We start from the raw sequence: 18,573 nt of genomic DNA on the forward strand, positions 1-18,573 counted from the left end.
AGCATGCTGGATCTTTCAGTTGCAGCCTGTGGGATCTAGTTCCCTGATCAGGGATCGAACCCAGGCCCCCTGCATTGGGAGTGCAGAGTCTTAGCTACTGGACCACCAGGGAAGTCCTGAGTAGCTATTTCTTAATGGCGGAATGAATCCTTGTCCCCTCCGGTGACCGCTGATCTCTTTGGGTTGGTTTCTGCTGCAGCGATATTTCCCCAGTCATGCTTTGCCCTTCGTCCCCGTCCCCGTCCCCCCCCCCCAGTTACACAGCCTCACCGCCGTCCCTCTGCAGCATTGTCCTGCTCTTCTGGAGCTTTGAGCTTTATTGACAGGTGTCACACGGTACGCGTCGCTGTGTGTCTGGTCTCTTTGGTTCAGCGTTATGTTTGAGAGTCTTAGATGTTTTAGTGTTTTCATTTTCATCACACTGTGTTGTTGCTGTTCAGTTGCTGAGTGTCCAATTCTCTGTGAACGCATGGACTGCAGCAGGCCAGGCTTCCTTGTCCTTCACCATCTGCCGGAGCTTGCCCCAACTCATGTCCATTGAGTCAGTGACATCATCTGACCATCTCATCCCTTGTTGTCCCCTTCTCCTCCCGCCTCCAATCTTTGCCATCGTCAGGATCTTTTCCAGTGAGTCGGCTCTTCACATCAGGTGGCCAAAGTATTGGAGCTTCAGCTTCAGCATCCATCCTTCCAATGAATATTCAAGGTTGATTTCCTTTAGGATGGACTGGTTGGATCTCCTTGCAGTCCAAGGGACTCTCAAGAGTCTTCTCCAACCACAGTTCAAAAGCATCAGTTCTTCAGCATTCAGCCTTCTTTATGGTTCAACTCTCACTTCCATACTTGACTATTGGAAAAACCATAGCTTTGACTATATGGACCTTTCTCAGAAAAGTAATGTCTCTGTATTTTAATGCGCTGTATAGACTTGTCTTAGCTTTTCTTCCAAGGAGCAAGTGTCTTTTAATTAATTTCATGGCTTCAGTCACTGTCTACAGTGAGTTTAGAGTTGAGGAAAATAAAGTCTGTCAGAATTTCATTTTTTCCCCATCTGTTTGCCATGAAGTGATGGGACTGGATGCCATCATCTTAGTTTTCTGAATGTTGTTTTAAGCCAGCTTAAACACTCTTCTCTTTAACCTACATCAAGAGGCTCTTCAGTTCCTCCAAACTTTCGGCCATAAGGGTGGTGTCATCTGCATATCTGAGGTTATTGATGTTTCTCCCAGCAATCTTGACTCCAGCTTGTACTTCCTCCAGCCCGGTATTTCGCATGATGTACTCTGCATATAAGTTAAATAAGCAGGGTGACAATATACAGCCTTGACGTACTCCTTTCCCAATTTGGAACCAGTCTGTTGTTCCATGTCTGGCTCTAACTGTTGCTTCTTGACCTGCATACAGATTTCTCAGGAGGCAGGTAAGGTGGTCTGGTATTCCCACCTCTTTAAGAATTTTCCAGTTTTTTGTGATCCACACAGTCGTAAGTTTAGTGTAGTCAATGAAGCAGAAGTAGATGTTTTTCTGGAATTCTCTTGCTTTTTCTATGAATCCAGCTTGTACATCTGGAAGTTTTTGGTTCTGGGAAGTTTTTGTTGAAGCCTAGCTTAGAGGATTTTGAGCATGACCTTGCCAGCAGGTGAAATGAGTGCAATTGTGTGGCAATTTGAGTGGTCTTTGGCATTGCCCTTCTTTGGGCCATGTGAGTTTTCCAGTCCTGTGGGCCACTGCTGGGTTTTCCAATTTTTCCAAAATTGCTATCATATTGAGTGCAGCACTTTAACAGCATCATCTTTTAGGATTTTAAATAGCTCAACTGGAATTCTTATCACCTCCACTAGTTTTGTTCATAGTGATGCTTCCTAAGGCGTGCTTGATTTCGCATTCCAGGGTGTCTGGCTCTGGGTGAGTGATCACACCATCATGGTTATCTGGGCCATTAAGATTTTTTTGTACAGTTCTTCTGTGTATTCTTGCCACCTCTTCTTAATCTCTTCTGCTTGTTAGGTCCATACTGTTTCTGTCCTTTATTGTGCCCATTTCTGCATGAAATGTTGCCCTGGTATCTCTGATTTTCTTGAAGGGATCTCTGGTTTTTCCCTTCTTTTATTTTCCTCTGTTTCTTTGCATTGTTCACTTAGGAAGACTTTCTTATCTCTCCTTGCTATTCTTTGGAACTCTGCATTCAGGTGAATATATCTTTCCTTTTCTCCTTTGCCTTTTGCTTCCCTTCTTTTCTCAGCTGTTTGCAAGGCCTCCTCAGACAACCATTTTGCCTTTTTGCATTTCTTTTTCTTGGGGATGGTCTTGATCACTGCCTCCTGTACAGTGTTACAAACCTCCGTCCATAGTTCTTCAGGCACTCTATCAGATCTAATCCCTTGAATCTATTTGTCACTTCCACTGTATAATCATAAGGGATTTGATTTAGGTCATACCTGAATGGTCTAGTGGTTTTCCCTACTTTCTTCAGTTTAAATCTGAATTTTGCAATAAGGAGTTCATGATCTGAGCCACAGTCAGCTCCCGGTCTTGTTTTTGCTGAGTCTGTAGAGCTTTTCCATCTTTGACTGTAAAGAATATAATCAGTCTGATTTTGGTATTGACCATCTGGTGATGTCCACATGTAGAGTCCACATGTGTTGTTGGAAGAGGGTGTTTGCTATGACCAGTGTGTTTTCTTGGCAAAAGTTAGATTTTGTCCTGCTTCATTTTGTACTCCCAAGACCAAACTTGCCTGTTACTCCAGGTATCTCTTGACTTCCTTCTTTTGCATTCCAGTCCCCTATGATGAAAAGGACATCTTTTTTTTGGTGTTAGTTCTCAGAGGTCTTGTAGTTCTTCATAGAACTGTTTCTTCAGCATTAGTGATTGGGGCATAGACTTGGATTGCTATGATATTGAATGGTTTGCCTTGGAAATGAACCAAGATCATTCTGTCATTTTTTTTACTGCATTTCGGACTGTTTTGTTGACTGTGAGGGCTACTTCACTTCTTCTAAGTGATTCTTGCCCACAGTGGTAGATATAATGGTCATCTGAATTAAATTCGCCCATTCAAGTCCATTATAGTTCACTGATGCCTAAAATGTCGACATTCACTCGCCGTCTCCTGTTTGACCACTTCCAGTTTACCCTGATGGAAAGACCTAACATTCTAGGTTCCTAGGCAATATTGTTCTTTACAGCATCGGACCTTGCTTCCGTCACCAGTCAGATCTACAACTGGGCATTGTTTTTGCTTTGGCTCCGTCTCTTCATTCTTTCTGGAGTTATTTCTCCACTGATCTCCAGTAGCATATTGGGCACCTACCGACCTGGGGAGTTCATCTTTCAGTGTCCTATCTTTTTGCCTTTTCATACTGTTCATGGGGTTCTCAAGGCAAGAATACTGAAGTGGTTTGCCATTCCCTTCTCCAGTGGACCACGTTTTGTCAGACCTCTCCACCATGACCCATCTGTCTTGGGTGGCCCTACATGGCATGGCTCATAGTTTCACTGAGTTAGACAAGGCTGTGATCTCTGTGGTCAGCTTGGTTATTATCCACTGTCCACCTTTGTGAGTTTACACTGCAGTGTGCTTGTTTTCCCGATTTTGCTGTTTGGACTGCTGCTCCTGGAGCACAGGTTCACGCGCCCTGTTGTGTATACATGTAGCAGAGGGATCGCTGACGCATAGCTGCCGTCTGGGGTCGCACAGGGTCGGACACGACTGAGGCGACGCAGCAGCAGCAGCAGGGCCAGCTCGGCCTGCAGAGCAGGAAACCCAGTTTGATTCCTGGGTTGGGAAGATCCCCTGGAGAACGGGTAGGCTGCCCACTCCAGTATTGTGGGGCTTCCCTGGTGCCTCAGATGGTAATCTGCCTGCAGTGCGGGAGACCTGGGTTCGATCCCTGGGTTAGGAAGATCCCCTGGAGGAGGACGTGGCAACCCACTCCAGTATTCTTGCCTGGAGAATCCCCGTGGACATAGTAGCCTCGTGGGCTACAGTCCTGGGGTCGCAGAGAGTCGGACACGACTAAGCAAGTAAGCACAGCCCAGGGTTAAGATTAATAGCATATTTTTTGATGAAAACTATTTCCAAAACAAAAATAGTAGAGTAGCACTCTTTTCAGACCTTCTTCACGTTTGGATAATAGAAGACAGCTGGAATCTCCTCTCTGCTTGTGTGTTAGGTGGTTCAATTGAAGCTGCATGTAGTCACTTTTTCAGACAACTGGATTTTCTCTGGTAGCACACCCGGCTATGACAAGTAGCAGTTTCTGTTGGTTAGCCGCAGTGCTCTGAACGAATCTCTTGCCCACACGTGAGTGTGCAGCACCACACGCTGGTCATTTGTACAGTAATAGGTTACCCAGGGAGGGAGAGCTTCCCGATAGGGATGTCTTTCAACATCCAGGTTTCTTTTTTATTTTTTTCAACAAGTCATATTTGTTACTGTCACCACCGATATTCAGAAAGGTGTCCGAATGTGGATAAGCTTTCAAGCCGTCAGTAATGGACACATGTTTTCCAAACTTCTGGTTTTTGCTTGAAAGCTCCAGCTTTGTGACTGGCTGCAAGTAGCATCAGCTGTTTTCCTTGAAAAGACGGGCTCATTTCATTCATTTCTGAGAAAATGTCCGACAGCATCCAAGCCTGAAGACGCACAGATGGGTCTGTCAGGCACTCTGTCCGGTCAGGTTGATGTTACCGGGACAAAGGGGCTCATTCGCTGCACAGCTCCGCTCTTCGGAGCGTTGCCGAAGCGCTCTGTGCAGACTCCCGCTTTGTCACATTGAATATTCACAAGACGTGCTTAAGGGTTGAGGTTTAATACGACTACTGACTTGGCAGCATCACGGACACTTACAAGTGGCGCTGATGTTTTTAACTAAGTGTGTAGTGGTGAAGAACCAGCAGCTCCTGATCCACTGCATTGTGGGTACTGTGATGGCCGTGGCCCTGTGACACGTTTTCAGAGAGAAAGGCCTCTTAGCTCGTGCTCGTCAGATCTGCCTCGGTCATTCTTAGTGCTTTCCGTTTCTGTGTACTCAAAAATTATCTTGTCAGTTCCACACACACACATGCACACAGCCGCCAGCACACGGACACATACACAGAAGAAAAACCCTGTTGAGGTTTGACCGGGATGGTACTGACTGTGAGCTGGGAGGAGGGAAATTAACTTCTTTCTAACATGGAGTTTTCTGATCCCATAAGTATATGGACTCTCTTGCCAGTGATAAATGTTCCATGTTTCTCTGTATTATGCCTTTGCAGCTTTAAAAAAAACTTACTCAGAATTACTGGACTTTTATTTATGTGATTTCAGCGGTGTTTTTTGTTGTTGTTGTTGTTTTCTTCCTTTAACTTTATTGGTATAGACGTCACCGAGATCTCTTTTTAACTTGTTACCTGGACATTGCTAGACCCTCCCCACCCATCTGACTGTAGGTCAGACAGATCTTCTGACTTCACTTCTGTCAAGTGGAATCCCCGGTTTTATTTTCAAGGTTTGCAGATTCAGGGGCTTCCCTGATGGCTCAGTGGTAAAGACTCTGCCTTCAAGTGCAGGAGACACGGGTCCAGTCCCTCATCCAGGAAGATCCCACATGCCGTGGAGCAGCTAAGCCTGTGCCCCGCCAGGAGAGAAGCCCCTGCCGTGAGAATCCCACCCCGCAACAGAGCCCTTGGCTAGGTCTGTGCTAGCGGAGCGGCGGGGGCAGAGGCCAGGCTGCACTCTGAGCAGTCCCTGAGTGGCGGGGAAGCTGAGACGTCACGGTGGGGGGCTGATGACTCAGAGTCTGCCTGCCAGTGCAGGGGACACGGGTTCGATCCTGGGACACGGTCTGGGAGTATCAGAGATGCCGCAGAGCACCTGAGCCCGTGTGCCACACCTGCTGAGCCTGCGCTCCCAGCGAGGGAAGCCCCCGAAATGGGAAGCCCGTGTACCGCGAAGAAAGCAGCCCCTCTCACCAGACCAGAGAAGACCCAGCGTAGCCAGAAATAAGTCAGATTTGAAAAGGGGTGAGGGGGCTGATGCTTCAGGTACTTCACTGTGTGTGGGGGGAGAGGGCGGACCCAGAAGGGACGGTGAGGCTGAGGGGGCCTCGGAAGGGACGTGAAGTAGTGAAGAGAAGAGCTGGGAGTCGGGGAGGGTTTGCCGTTCATTTAAATCCTATTTTTGCTATGTAATATTTGATCTATGTGTGACCATGTATATAGTATACACCTTGTGAGGGATAATAAGCCCCGGTCAGCATTGGAAATCAGACCATCGTGCACCTCCCTGCCCATCTTTTTTTCCCTCTCCTTCTGAGATAGCCACTGCCCTCTCATATTTATCATTCCCTCAATTTCTTAAACCCTTTTAAAAATGCCTGTCTATGTGTCTCTAGATGATGAATTGTTTCTACCTGTTTCTGGCCCTTGTGAAGGTGGCGTGTGTGTGTGTGTACTGCCGTAGTTTACAAGAGTCCTCATGCTCTCTGGGCAGCTGCAGTTTCCCTTTGCAATTAAGTCACTCTTCACATACTACAGTTCACATATAATTTAGTGTGTTATGTATTGTGATTTATTCATCAGTAATCTAGTTGAACTGTGGAGAACAGACAGTCTTTTCCATAAATCATTCTGGGACAATTGGATATTCACATGTGAAAGAATGAAACTTGGCCCATGTCTTACACCACTCAGAAACATTAATTCAGAATGGGTCACAGACTTCAGTGGAAGATCCAAAACCTTGAAACTCCTAGGAAGTAAAGCTTCTTGATGTGGTCTCAGAAGTGAGTTTTTGGATTTGACATCTAAAGCACAAGCAACAAAATAAAAAATAAACAGCTGGGGCCACATAAAGAGCTTCTGCATAGCAAAAGAAACCATCAAGAAAGTGAGAAGAAAATCTGCAGAATAGAAAAAAATATTTGCAAACCACATATCTGATAAGGGGATAATACCCCAAATAGATCAAGGACTCTCTACAACTCAGCAGGAAACCAACCAACCTAGGTGAAAAGTGCACACAGGGGGCCTTTCCTGGTGACCCAGCGGCTCAGACCCTCCTGGTCAGTGTTGTGTTCTCCTGCCTCCTGACTCTGTTGCCGGTTGTGGACATTGTCCATCTTATGTGGTTGAAGTGCTGGGTCTTTTAAGCTGCCTGGGACTTGGGCAGAGCATAGTAACTGAAGGCCATCTGTCCGAGGTGCACACGGTAAGGTGACGCGTTTAAGAGTTCACTGTGTGGTCACCGAGCGCGCGGTTCCTCCCTTGTCAGCGGGAAGCGTTACGTCCCAGGATCTTGGCCGAGTCTGCCCCGGCCAAGACGCTACCCGGCAGCATCACTGGTGCTCGTGTGCAGTGGCCGGCAGGTCAGAAAGGGTCGTGCCTTCACAGAACAGATCTTGTCGTGGCAAAGACCGGGGCAGTTTGTCACATCAGAGGTTAGCCAAGGAGATGGGGTTCGGGGCCGGCAGCGCTCCATTCGTGTGGACAGGCCCCCTTGAACCTGGCGAGTGAGGAGCCAGCAACAGGAGGCCCATGCGCAGGCCATAGAGGGCGCTCCGAGGGTGCCGCCTGGTGCACAGGGGCAGCCCTGCGGGTGGATGGTGGGCCCAAGGGCACGGCTGCTGGGGGGCTGCGGCTGGCAGACTCGCTGGGGCTGGGGTGGGTGGGGGGGCACGGCAGAGGAGCGGTGGTCGCAGGGCAGAGAGCATCAGGTTTGGAGCGGAGAACTGGTTCACCCCTGCCCCCCCTCCCCCAGTAAGCATCTTTGCCGAGGCCAGGCTGATGGATTCTTCTGGCACAGCCGTTCACAGCCTCAGTGGGTCACGCTCTGCATGCAGGGACCAGCGCAGTCATGTAGAAGCAGACCTTTGTCCGGGGAACCCTGGAAGGCTGGAAGGACTGCAGAATGTTCGCAAGTGCTGGTGATGGCAGGGGCTCTTTGCAGGGAATCTGCACGACCTCACGCTTGTCTTAAATGCCACCTGCTGCGGCTCGGAGGACGGGTCCCTGTGTGTGAGCGTGGTCGTGGCACCGCAGCATCGAGGCCCAGGTGCTGGTGGTGGCCTCAGCCGGGCGGGCCCCACGGTGGTCGTGGGTGTGTGCGTGGGCACGGCTGGCCCACCCACCGCAACTGCCCGCCCGGCCCTGCCCATCAGACCATCGCCCCTCCAGTCATCTTCAGGGCTGGATTGTCTTGTCTTCAGATATTCGGGTCCCGTCCACAAAAGATCCCGAGTGTCTCATTTGGCTCAGAGCTTCTCCCCTGGCTCACCAGGGTCACCAGGGCAGGTTGTGGGGGGGCAGGGTTGCGTGTCCCGTGTCCTTGTTGTCCCCCCCGCACCCCGCTGCTCCTGTTGCTCGCGGTCTCACTGTGGTTCTCTGGGGCCAGCCCCAGCATCCTCACGGGCCCGCAGTGGACAGCTCTTGCTTGTAGGAGGTTGCGGTTTTCCTGGACTCAGTTGAGACCTGGCACTGGCCTGCCTGCTGGGGACTGTGACGCCCCATCCCCACTCTGCCTCCAGAGTCATCCCAGGGTCTCTCATGCAGCAGGAGCTTTCTCGGGGGGTTCCTTTGTGACTGCAAGCCCTGCCTCAGCTCGGGGGTGGCTCCCAGCTCCCGCCCCCCGCGTGTTGGGGGTTTTCTTGCACTGGCTCCGCTCCGCTCTGCTGCCAGCGGGGCTTGTCTGGAGACTCCACTTGGCCCGCGGGGGCAGGGGTGGGACGATGCGGTCCTCAGGTCCCCAGCCCCTCCCATGGGGGCTCTGCTCGCGGCCGCCAGCCGGCCAGCTGTGGGGGAGAGCGCGCAAACACCCTCCTGCCGCATGTGGGGGCCTGCAGGCCCCATCCCAGAGGGACAGGGTGGCAGCTGCATGGGTCCCAGGACCGAGTTCTGAGGCAGGAGGAGGTGCGGGTAGGGTCTGTGCGGCGGGCTGGGGGCTGTGGTCTCCATGTTGGCCAGGCTGGGGGTGGAGGTCTGAGCCTGCTTCCCGCTGAAGTCCGTGGGGCAGACTCAGAGAGTGGCTGCCGGGGGTCCACTGAGCACCGTCTCAGGTGTCAGGGCGTCACAGGGGGCGGTGTCCCCGGGATGGCGGTAGCAGTCGGAGCGCTGGGGTGGAACTGCCCTTTTTTTTTTTTTTAAGTGGAAGGATAGTAGCTCTCCAGTACTGTCTGGTCTCTGCCTGCGTCAGCTTGACCGGGCCATCGGTGCACACGCCCCTCGCCCTTGACTCACTCCCCACCTGTGTCCCCGTCCAGCCCCTCAGGTCCTCACAGAGCCCTTGCTTGGGAGCTGCCCTTTGCAAAGGGCTGTCCTTGTGTGGTCATGGTGTGACTGTCCGAAGGGTAAAGAAGTGATTGGTCCTGGGCAAAATGCTCGAATGTCAAGAGAGAAAGTTTCCTACGCATTTTCAGTTGAAATGTTTTCTTTTTAACATGTAGGTTTTACATTTTTTCTAAAGGGCGTTTTCCTGAATAGTTAGTGGCTAATTGGGCCACGAACGTTTAACCTGACGCGTGTGTTCTCTCTCTGAAGCAGGGTCAAGACTTCCTTCTCCACACCCCGCTCGGCTCACAGACGGAGGCTGGCAGTGGCGGACGGCTCGCCCTGGGTGCTCAGCCGATGCCTGCAGCCACCCCCGCAGACCCCGCGTGCGCCTGTGAGGCCTGCAGCGAGCGCAGGTACCACCCGGGTAACCCCTGCTCCCCGCCCTGAGCACCGCCGGGAGGGTGGGGGCCCCCTGGATCAGCGAGGGGTTCGGGTCCGGGGCTGCCCCACTTGGGGGGCTGCCGCCGCTGGAGAACAAGAGAGAGCGGGCTGGGGCACAGGGGCCGGCCTGGCGGCCCCCTGACTGCCTGGGCGCCTGTGTCCCCAGGGAGCTTTCGGCGGAGGCGGAGCGGGAACCCCAGCAGCTGCAGAACTACTGGTCAGAGGTGCGCTACACCGTCCGCTGCATCTACCGGCAGGCGGGCACCCCGCTCGCAGATGACCAAGACCAGTCCCTGGTGCCCGACAAGGAGGGGGTGAAGGAGCTTGTGGACAGGTACGCCTTGCCTGGGCCCGGCCCCTCCTGGAGCCCCCGGGTGCTCAGCGGGCCCCTCTCGGGGTCAGCCTCAGGCACGTGGTGGCGGCAGACGGGCCGGGTAAAGGCTCCGGTTCTGATTCTGCTGGACGCTTGTTGCCTGCAGTGAAGGTGAACGGACGTGTTCCTGTCGCTCCTTAGCATTGAGATCGGCAGTAGGCTGCGTTTGGGCACTGGCTGGCCCCGGGGTGGTGGGGAGCGTTCCGTGGGCCCTGCTGCTTTGTTGCCTCATGGAGGAGAGGTGGTGACGCCCCTGAGGAGGTGAGGGACTGCAGGCTCTGTGGGGTCAGGCCGTGCGTGGGGAGCCGGCAGCTGGCCTGTTCGTGTGGGTGTTTCTCACTGGGAGGGGCTCAGGGTGTGGCCGGGGCCTTGTGCACAGTGACAGTACAGGATTTATTCTTATTTATAGTTTGTACACTTACCAGGTGAAGCGAAGTGAAGTGAAAGGCGCTCAGTTGTGTCTGATTCTTGGCAGCCCCACAGACCACACGCTCCATGGAATTCTCTAGGCCAGAATACTGGAGTGGGTAGCCGTTCCCTTCTCCAGGGGATCTTCCCAACCCAGGGATAGAACCCAGGTCTACTGCATTGCAGGCAGATTCTTTACCAGCTGAGCCACAGGGAAGCCAGACTTCCCAGGGGACTCAGCTGGTAAAGAATCTGCCTGCCAGTGCAGGAAACACAGGTTCGATCCCTGGGTCAGGAAGGTCCCCTGGAGGAGGAAATGGCAACCCACTCCAGTATTCTTGCCTGGAAAGTTCTTGCCATGGACAGAGGAGCCTGGTGAGCTACAGTCCATGGGGGTCACGAAGAACAGAGACGGCCGATCATAGCAACTGAGCCACACCGCCACCACCGCAGTTCGTGCCATCTTATTTCTCTTGTTAGAGGCGTTCCAAATAAAAGTGGTGAATTAGGTGGTTTTCACTTTGGTCTGTTTCTCTTGGCTTGATTGCAGTCTCTGAGGTTTTCTCCCTCCTGTTCGCTGTGCATTCTGGAGGTGAGAGCAGTGACTGGCCGTGGGCTATAGAAACTAGTTAATGATTTTTTTGTACCTGAGATGACTGTAGGCAGTATACACCTTATTTAGCAGTTAGGTTTCTTGGTGAATATTAGGAAAATACGTATAACCTGCACATCAGACCCATCACCTCACAGCTATGGATGCTTAGGAAGAGGCCTAAGTAAAACAGAAGACAATTGGAACTCTAAGCAGATAACAGTGCAGATGGGCGTTGTGGCAGGAGTTATGACAGTGAGAGTGGCTGAGGTCGGGAAACAGCAGTGCCATGGTGACGGGTCATGCTGTGGAGAATGCAGAAATTCCAGCCCCTGTTTGAGGTCTGTGTGTGTGTCTTGTGTTTTTCACATGTTTTGTATGTACTGTGTTTTTTGTGGTCTTCATGTCTAGAGGACACTTTTTTGTTGTTTCAAACGCCAGCACAAACACCAGGAAGGGTGTCTGCAGGGCCCATTTCTGGGGCTCGTGCAGCTGACAGAGACTCCCCCTGCCCCTCCCGTGGCCCTCAACGTTCCAGCGCTCCACCCGGCTCCCCAGCCCGGCACTCACGCCCCGTGCTCACACCCTGCCAGCGCGCTCCAGCCACGCCGGTTCTCATGGTGCCGCCACCGACAGTGCTGGCTTCTGCTTTTCACTCTGTCTGGAGTGTTCTCCTCACTCAGATTTCTTTTCTCCCTCTCATCCTTCCCGTTGGGCTTCCCTGGAGGCTCAGTAGTAAAGAATCTGCCTGCCAGCACAGGAAACGGGTTTGATCCCTGGGTCAAGAAGAGCCCCTGGAGAAGGGAATGGCAACCCACTCCAGTATTTGTGCCTGGAGAATTCCACGTGCAGAGGAGTCTGGTGGGCTACAGTCCTTTGGGTCACAGAGAGTCAGACCAGACTTAGTGACTTAACAGCAGCAGCAGTCCTTCACACTAGACTGCAGGGTCCCTGTCTCAGAGAGACCATCGGACCTGACCTCTGGGGACCTCCCCTCTCTCCTTGCCTGCCCCCACTCTGCGTTGTGTTACCCCAATCCCTGGAGTCGCACTGGGACTGTGGCCCTGCCGCCGGGCCACTGTTCGTCGGACGTGTGGCTTGGGAGCTTCCACAGAGTCTCTGTCCTCCTGCCTCAGTCAGAGGACTTTTACAACATCTCTCTGCCAGAGGACCACATGGTCATAGTTAAATTTGTAAGATACAGAAACGGATGAAAGAAATGAAATGTAGCACATGCCCAGTTCCCCCAGGCTAAGGGAGCCCAGAAGGGGGCATCCAGGCCCCTTGTAGGGTCTGCTGTCCCTGTCGTTTGAGACTTCTGTGATCCTCCTTTAAGAGAAGAGATGCATCGTTTCAGAGAGCAGTCTCTGTACTGGTCATTAAAATTATGCTTGTTACCTACATTTAAAAACCAATGCGTCAAAAAAACAAAACAAAAAACCAATGCGTCGATCTGAATTGAACTATCCACAGTGGGCATTCCTCAGTTCTTCTTGTTTCTCTGGCCACGGTTTTCATAAGGCTGCAGGGTTCTGTTTTTACTTGGTCTTTTACAGCCGAGGTGGTCTGGTGTGGTGATGGAAAAAATGAAATGTGCTCAGTTGCTCAGTCGTGTCTGACTCTTTGCAACCCCATGCACTGTAGCCCACCAGGCTCCTCTGTCCATGGAGTTCTCCAGGCAAGAATCCTGAAGTGGGTTGCCATTCCCTTCTCCACAGGATGTTCCCAACATAGGGATGGAACCTGCATCTCTTGTGTCTCCTGCATTGCAGGCAGACTCTTTACCCACTGAGCTGCCTGGGAAGCACAAGTGAAATAGGTGACAACTTCTGCCCCTTTTGCCCAGCGTGGTGCCCAGAGGGGAAAGGAGCCGTGGTCCAAATCCAGGAGCCGTATTTCTCTCGGTTTCACTCTTATGTTCCGTGCTCCCGGGTCCTCCTGGCGACGGGCTGTACACGGAGCCCGTTGTTGCTGCTTCAGTGTCATCGGCTTCCATCTGCAGGCTCCTCAGACGTGCACAGTGAAAGCCAGTGATCTCTAACCACAGTCCTGCCAGTTACTGTAGAACAAGTTTGTAAAAGTTGACGGTCTCCATGTTAGGAGGGAAATTCGTGAAACGGATACTTGATGTTGTGGCCTGATTGGGGGCCATGTACTTATTTGTTGTCTCTGACCTTCAGCTGACACATTTTATCTTATCACATAGTTTTTGGTGGGATGATTTGAAAAGAGATACCCTATTTCTTAAGATCCTCTGATGATGACAACAGTACAGCCTGTGTGCACTGTAGACTGAGCCGCGCGGAGGACTGGCTCTGGGGCTGTTGCTCCTCTGCCGGCTGCACGGACGCCTTTTCCTGGGGCCCCAGCCCAGCTCCCTTGCGCACGCTCTGCTCCCTGCTGGCGGTCTGAGCGCAGTGGCCCCCACACCGCCCCACATCGGAATGGGGTGCTCGGTCAATGCCAGCCTCGCTGCGGTCTGCCTGGTGACCCCTGGGCGCCCTGCCCGAGGGGGGGTGATGGAGCAGGCCCTGCAGATGAGCGTGCCTCTCTCCCATGCAGGCTCTGCGAGCGGGACCCCTACCAGCTGTACCAGCGGCTGGAGCAGCAGGCGCGGGAGTACGTGCTGGAGATGAAGGTCCGGCTCCTGCGGCAGCTGTCGGCCGCGTCCAGAGTGAAGCCGCCGTCTGGCCTGCAGGGCCCGCCGCAGGCGCACCAGTTCATCTCCCTCCTCCTGGAGGAGTACAGCGCCCTGTGCCAGGCCGCACGCACCATCAGCAGCTTCCTCGGCACGCTGGTGAGCGCCACGTCCCGTCAGGCTGTCCGCTGCTCGGGTGACGTGCGGGGCGCGGGGGCTGCTTCCCCTGCTCGGGTGACGTGCGGGGCGCGGGGGCTGCTTCCCCTGCTCGGGCGACGTGCGGGGCGCGGGGGCTGCTTCCCCTCTTTCCCGTCCCTCGGGACTTGACTACTGCACGGGAGCAGGGGTGTGGTGGGGAGCTGGGGCCGGGGGCTGGGGGCAGCGTGGGGGATGGGAACAGTCTGCGATGGCGGGGGCACACCTCCGCGGGGCCAGAGCGGTGCGCTGCGCTGTGCACACAGGAGGCCGGGCTGGGGCGGGGCAGGCTGTGGGGCTGCCCAGCGCTGGACTGAGGAGGGGTTTGAGCTCAGGTGGGATGCCGGCACCTGTGGGCATCTCCAGTCCTGGTGAAGGGGACAGACAGGCTTGCTCTCCCTGGGCCTGTGACCGCAGGGGCTCCAGGAGGACGTGGTGGGCACACACTCCTGGGACCTGGCCTCGGCGGGCTGGACACACCTGTGGCTGGACGGGAGGCAAGCCCTCTCTGCTTTCTTGGTCTAGCCGTCTGTGGGGCGGTCCTCATTGTGCACAGTTTGTCATTAATGCAGCTGGCTTTGGGTGCTTGCTTAGTGGTAAAACTGTATTTTGAAACAAATACAGTTGGTTTCAAAACTGGTGGTTCTGAAGATTTTAAGCATAAGGGTCTTTGTGTGACGCTAAAGTTGATGGGCCTCGATAGAAAATGAGCGCATTCTACAGGTGGTTTCCGGGGCCAGGGGCCGCCCCGAGCCTCGCCCCAGTAGAGCACTGGCTCTCCTGCAGGGCAGTGAGTGCTGAGAGCCTGGGGGCCGCGGCTGCGGGCGGCTCCTCGGCGTCCGGCTGAACGGGCCGCTTCCCTCTGTCTGCCTCCGCGCTCACTCTCGAGGCCACTTTGGGTGAAGTTGTTCAAGAAGATGGGGCCTCACACAGGTGTTTATTCCGGAAGGGGAATAATTGGCACAGACTCCTCAGTGCGCTGTGGGCATGCTTCTCTGAGGCAGTCCACCGGAGCCCAAGGACCTCTTGCTGGTTGGCTGCAAGCTGGGCCTGAAACTGTCCCCAAACCGAGTGGACTCTGCTCCGCCACAGTCTGTTGGGGTCGCTCACCCTTCATGGGGTTTTTGAACATCAGACCTTGATCGTTTGGGAAACACTGGTTCACTGAGTGAGTTGCACAGATCTGCCTGATGATCTTCAAGGTCAAGTTAAGCAGCACAGTCCTCAGTATAGAAAATCACTTCCATTACCATCATTGTGATCCTCTTCAGAAGGGCCTTTAAGTTGGAGAAGCTTCGAGGCCACAGTGCCAAGTGTCCATTTTCCGGAGTTCTAAGTTTTGCTTGAAATCTGAGGTTTTGTGGTTGGCCACAAGAGGGTCCTCTGCGTGAGTCCCCTGGCGGTCACCCCGCCTGCTCCCTCTCCGCTTGTTGCCCCGCCCCACCCTGCCTCTCCAGGGGCAGCATCCTCCACGGGCCCAGAGCTGCAGAGCACACGGACCGCGTTAGGAGGTAGAGGGCGTCTGCACAATGTGACTTTTCTGGGAAATGTCTTTGTACCCCCGGGGTCAGACAGGTCATAGGCTTTCTGATTATCGTGAATGTCAAAGTAAAATTGGAACTGAAATGAGGCCTCCGTTCATCCATGAGATGCCTTCCCAGGCTGTAATAGGCGGGAACCCTGAGTCTCCCTTCTCAAGGACAGCAGGGTCTTGACCAGCCTGCTGTTTCTCAGGCTCTGTTAGGACGTGACCGCACACGCTTGCCCTTCTTCCAGCCCCACGCTCTCTGCGGGAAGTGACAGGTGGGAGTGTTTGGGTGGAGGGGCCAGGCCCAGGTCGGCTGGGAGCTTTGCTGCGGCCTCTGGGTGCAGCCGCGCTGAGTCTCTGCTGCCGCCCCTGCCCCCACCCCCGCTTAGTCTCTGCAGCAGCTGTGACAGCACACCCCCGCAGGCCCTGTCCCCGGGCCCGGGCAGGTTGCCCGGTGTGTGAATGGAGCACCGCGGCCCCGAGGTCAGGGTTATTGTGGGGGCTGCGGGACGTGCTCCTCACTGGCATGCGTTGCTGTCCCAGGCTGATCTGAGATGGTGAGACGAGTGTGGGGTCTGCTATTTCTCTCACCCGCCTCATTGAGAAGCGTAACTTCAGATTTCAAAAAATGCCAGTGTCTTCCCACAGCAGTCCTCACCTTTAGCTGATAGGCCCTACCCAGAGCTCTGGTCCCGTCCCTGCCAGTGTGACTCAGGGCTGCACTCACACTAGCGGGCAGGGACCGTCCCCTCTTCCCCAAGACACGCGGCAGCCCAGGCCCGCCCGCTGCTCCGGGACCCCTTCCCGGGACCCTGGCTCGTGCGGCTGCTACCTTTGCGCCATGTTGTCTGCCACGGGGACAGGTCGTCGCCTGGGCGCGGGCCACTGCCCCGCCCCCGGGAGCCCTGGCAGGCTGTGGCCCGCTGCATCGTCTGTGTCCCGGCTGGCGCGGCGCCTCTGCGGAGGGGCCTCTGGAGTGTGTGCGTGCTTTCCACACGTCATCTGTGGCTCCGTGCTCACGACACGCACGTCTTCAAACGGCGTGCCTGATTCAGCTTCATGCCCGGCCTTGGGCCCAGCATCTTGGTTCCCAGGCCCTGGCCTTCGCCCCGCGCAGCTCTCCGGTGTGGGAATGGCTCTGAGAGGCAGTGCATGAGAAACTGGTGTGAAGTGTTTTGGTAAAACATGCAGTAGGAACCGACAGTGGAAACACGAACAGAGGTGAGGGTTCAAGGGTCCCTGCCGAGGCTCTTGTGTGGCTGCAGCGTGCACACAGAGGGCCCCAGCGCGCAGAGCGTGTGTGCCTGTGTGGAGCAGGCCCTCGTGTGCTCAGCATTGCTCTGCGGGTGTGTGTGGGTTCCCCTTCACTTGCTCTCGGCCCCTCCGCCCCTGCTGGTGAGGGCATCCCCGGGGTCAGCCCCTCCGCTCGGCCACGCTGAGCGGTGGGTGGGGACAGTCCAGGCGGCGGGTGGAGTGAGGCACTGCCGCAGCGGGGACGGGGGTGCCGTGCTCCCTTCAGTCTGTGGAGGGTGTCGGTGGCTCAGAGGAGGACAGTTTCCCCAGGTGTGAGGTGACACGCCGCGGGGAGCATGCATGTGGCCGACGTGAGTTCGTGCACGTGTGGTTGCAGCCAGAGCAGGTGCGCGTGAACGGAGCCCTGGGCCCCAGTTCTCTCTGGAGGTCCTTCGCTCTGATGGCTGGAAGGGTGTTGAGTGTGTAAAGCAGTTGTGGAAAGTAATGAATGAGGTGGCCATGTTCATCAGGGAGAGGAGGAGCTGACCTCCCCACGAGCTTGCCAGCGTGGAATCCTCGGTCTTTCAGACTCCCCTCAGGCTCTTCTCTGGACAGGCTGGCCATGATCGTCCCTGGGCACCAGAGGGTGTGTAGGCAGTTAAGTCGTTGGACTGGTGGGGCTCTCAGTCCGCTCAAAGGCCCTGTTGTGAGCAACGCCATTGGCTGGGAGCTGAGCGCTCTCTCCTGTGCCCTCAGCTGTGTGCGTCTTGCTGAGTCAGTTAGGAGGAGACGGGAGGCCCAGGGACTCGCTGCCCCTTGGAGCACGGTGTTCTGGGCCTGCATAGAGGGACATGGTTTGTGGGGGGACGGGGAACGCGCTCTGCCAGTTCTCCAGTCTTCAGTTCAGCGCATCTTCTCGTATGTGTTTAATGAACTAGGAAAACGAGCACCTGAAGAAGTTCCAGGTGACGTGGGAGCTGCACAACAAGCACCTGTTTGAAGACCTGGTCTTCTCGGAGCCGCTTCTCCAGAGCAACCTGCCAGCCCTGGTGTCACAGATCAGGTAGTCGGTCTCCCCCGTGTGTCCTGTCTCCGGGGCGCGGTAGGCGTGCGCCTGGACACCTCTGCCACGCAGTTCCTGCCAGGAAAGTGCGGGGCTGAGGGGAGAATGCAGCTTGGGGAGAAAGCTCAAAACTCGATGAGTAATACAGTTAAAGTTAGAGTAACAAACCCAGGATTAATGCGACTGAGTTACGCCAGAGGTTTCTCCTGAATAAAGCAAAGCTGGGGTACAAGGTGTTTTACTTGACAAGACTCGGGTTCTGCTAGGTGGCCGTGGGGTAGTCCCCTCTGTGGCACTTGGGTGGGGAGAGAGGCGGGCTGATGGGGGCGGGGTGCGGTGGGGGGGCGGTCGCCCGGCAGGTCTCTCAGATGCACCCCCTGCCTCGGGGGCTCAGGGCTTCCTGCTGCTGTATGTACTCCATCAGGAGTCCCCGTACCGTGCTCGGGACCCCTCGCTCTGGTGATGGGGAGGAGAGAAGCCCCCGTCTTTATTGCTTACTACTCGTGCATTTCCACAATCTTCCCTGCTTTTTGATTTGCTGTATCTTTTTTTTAAAGGAAAAAACTACAAATGATCTCAAAAGTTAACTCACTTAAAGAAACTGACTGAACTTAGGAAGGTTCTGTGTCTCAGTGGTTTGTTTTGGTTTTTTAATTTATTCATTTATTTCTGGCTGCACTGGGTCTTCTTTCCATTCGGGCTTTTCTGCGGCCGCAGTGAGCGGGGGCAGCTCTTCGCTGCAGCACGCAGGCTTGACGTCAAGGGGCATCTCTGCCGAGCCCAGGAGTGGTGGCGCGCCGGCTTAGTTGCTCCGCTGCACGTGGGGTCTTCCCGGACTAGGCACCGAGCC

The 18,573-nt window shown here is 54.6% G+C and overlaps 1 protein-coding gene across 5 annotated transcripts in view; it reads left to right on the top strand.

The window, feature by feature from the left end:
• Positions 1-18,573, top strand: part of FAM193A (family with sequence similarity 193 member A) — a 152,499-nt gene that overhangs the window by 74,553 nt on the left and 59,373 nt on the right. For 4 of the 5 annotated variants that reach the window (XM_070462449.1, XM_070462447.1, XM_070462451.1 and 1 more), the window contains 4 exons: positions 9,520-9,665; positions 9,860-10,027; positions 13,629-13,863; positions 17,599-17,723. In XM_070462449.1, the coding sequence (XP_070318550.1) occupies positions 9,520-9,665; positions 9,860-10,027; positions 13,629-13,863; positions 17,599-17,723 (674 nt within the window). The remainder of the gene's footprint in view (positions 1-9,519; positions 9,666-9,859; positions 10,028-13,628; positions 13,864-17,598; positions 17,724-18,573) is intronic. The other variant, XM_070462448.1, reaches the window with a different exon arrangement.

Source organism: Odocoileus virginianus, unplaced genomic scaffold (assembly GCF_023699985.2).
Source record: "Odocoileus virginianus isolate 20LAN1187 ecotype Illinois unplaced genomic scaffold, Ovbor_1.2 Unplaced_Scaffold_5, whole genome shotgun sequence".
Classification (NCBI taxonomy): domain Eukaryota; kingdom Metazoa; phylum Chordata; class Mammalia; order Artiodactyla; family Cervidae; genus Odocoileus; species Odocoileus virginianus.